General features: G+C 66.1%; 1 protein-coding gene across 1 annotated transcript in view; it reads right to left on the minus strand.

The window, feature by feature from the left end:
- PRPF19 (pre-mRNA processing factor 19) overlaps positions 1-245 on the minus strand; it is a gene marked incomplete at both ends in the record, with an annotated part of 2,524 nt that overhangs the window by 1,087 nt on the left and 1,192 nt on the right. Inside the window, 2 exons of the mRNA XM_010138570.1 lie at positions 74-143; positions 223-238. Coding sequence (XP_010136872.1) covers positions 74-143; positions 223-238 — 86 coding nt within the window. The remainder of the gene's footprint in view (positions 1-73; positions 144-222; positions 239-245) is intronic.

A 245-nucleotide genomic window follows, 5' to 3' on the forward strand; every position in this document is an offset into this window, starting at 1 on the left:
TTCTCCTGAGCTCCAGGGACCCAGGGGAAAAATCCTGTCCCTGCAGGCTCAGGATGGGGAAACTCAGCCTTACCGCAGCCAGAGCTCTCATCCGTCACCTTGGTGAGGACGCGGCCGGTCTGGATGTCCGAGAAGGCCCAGTACTGCAGGAAAGGAGCAAGGGGCTGAGCACGGAGAGCGGGGGGAGCGGGAGGAAGGGTGCTCCGCGGCCCCGGGGCCCACCTGGGCGCCGGAAACGCTACAGG

This window comes from Buceros rhinoceros, unplaced genomic scaffold, assembly GCF_000710305.1.
Source record: "Buceros rhinoceros silvestris isolate BGI_N320 unplaced genomic scaffold, ASM71030v1 scaffold25876, whole genome shotgun sequence".
In the NCBI taxonomy this organism is placed as follows: domain Eukaryota; kingdom Metazoa; phylum Chordata; class Aves; order Bucerotiformes; family Bucerotidae; genus Buceros; species Buceros rhinoceros.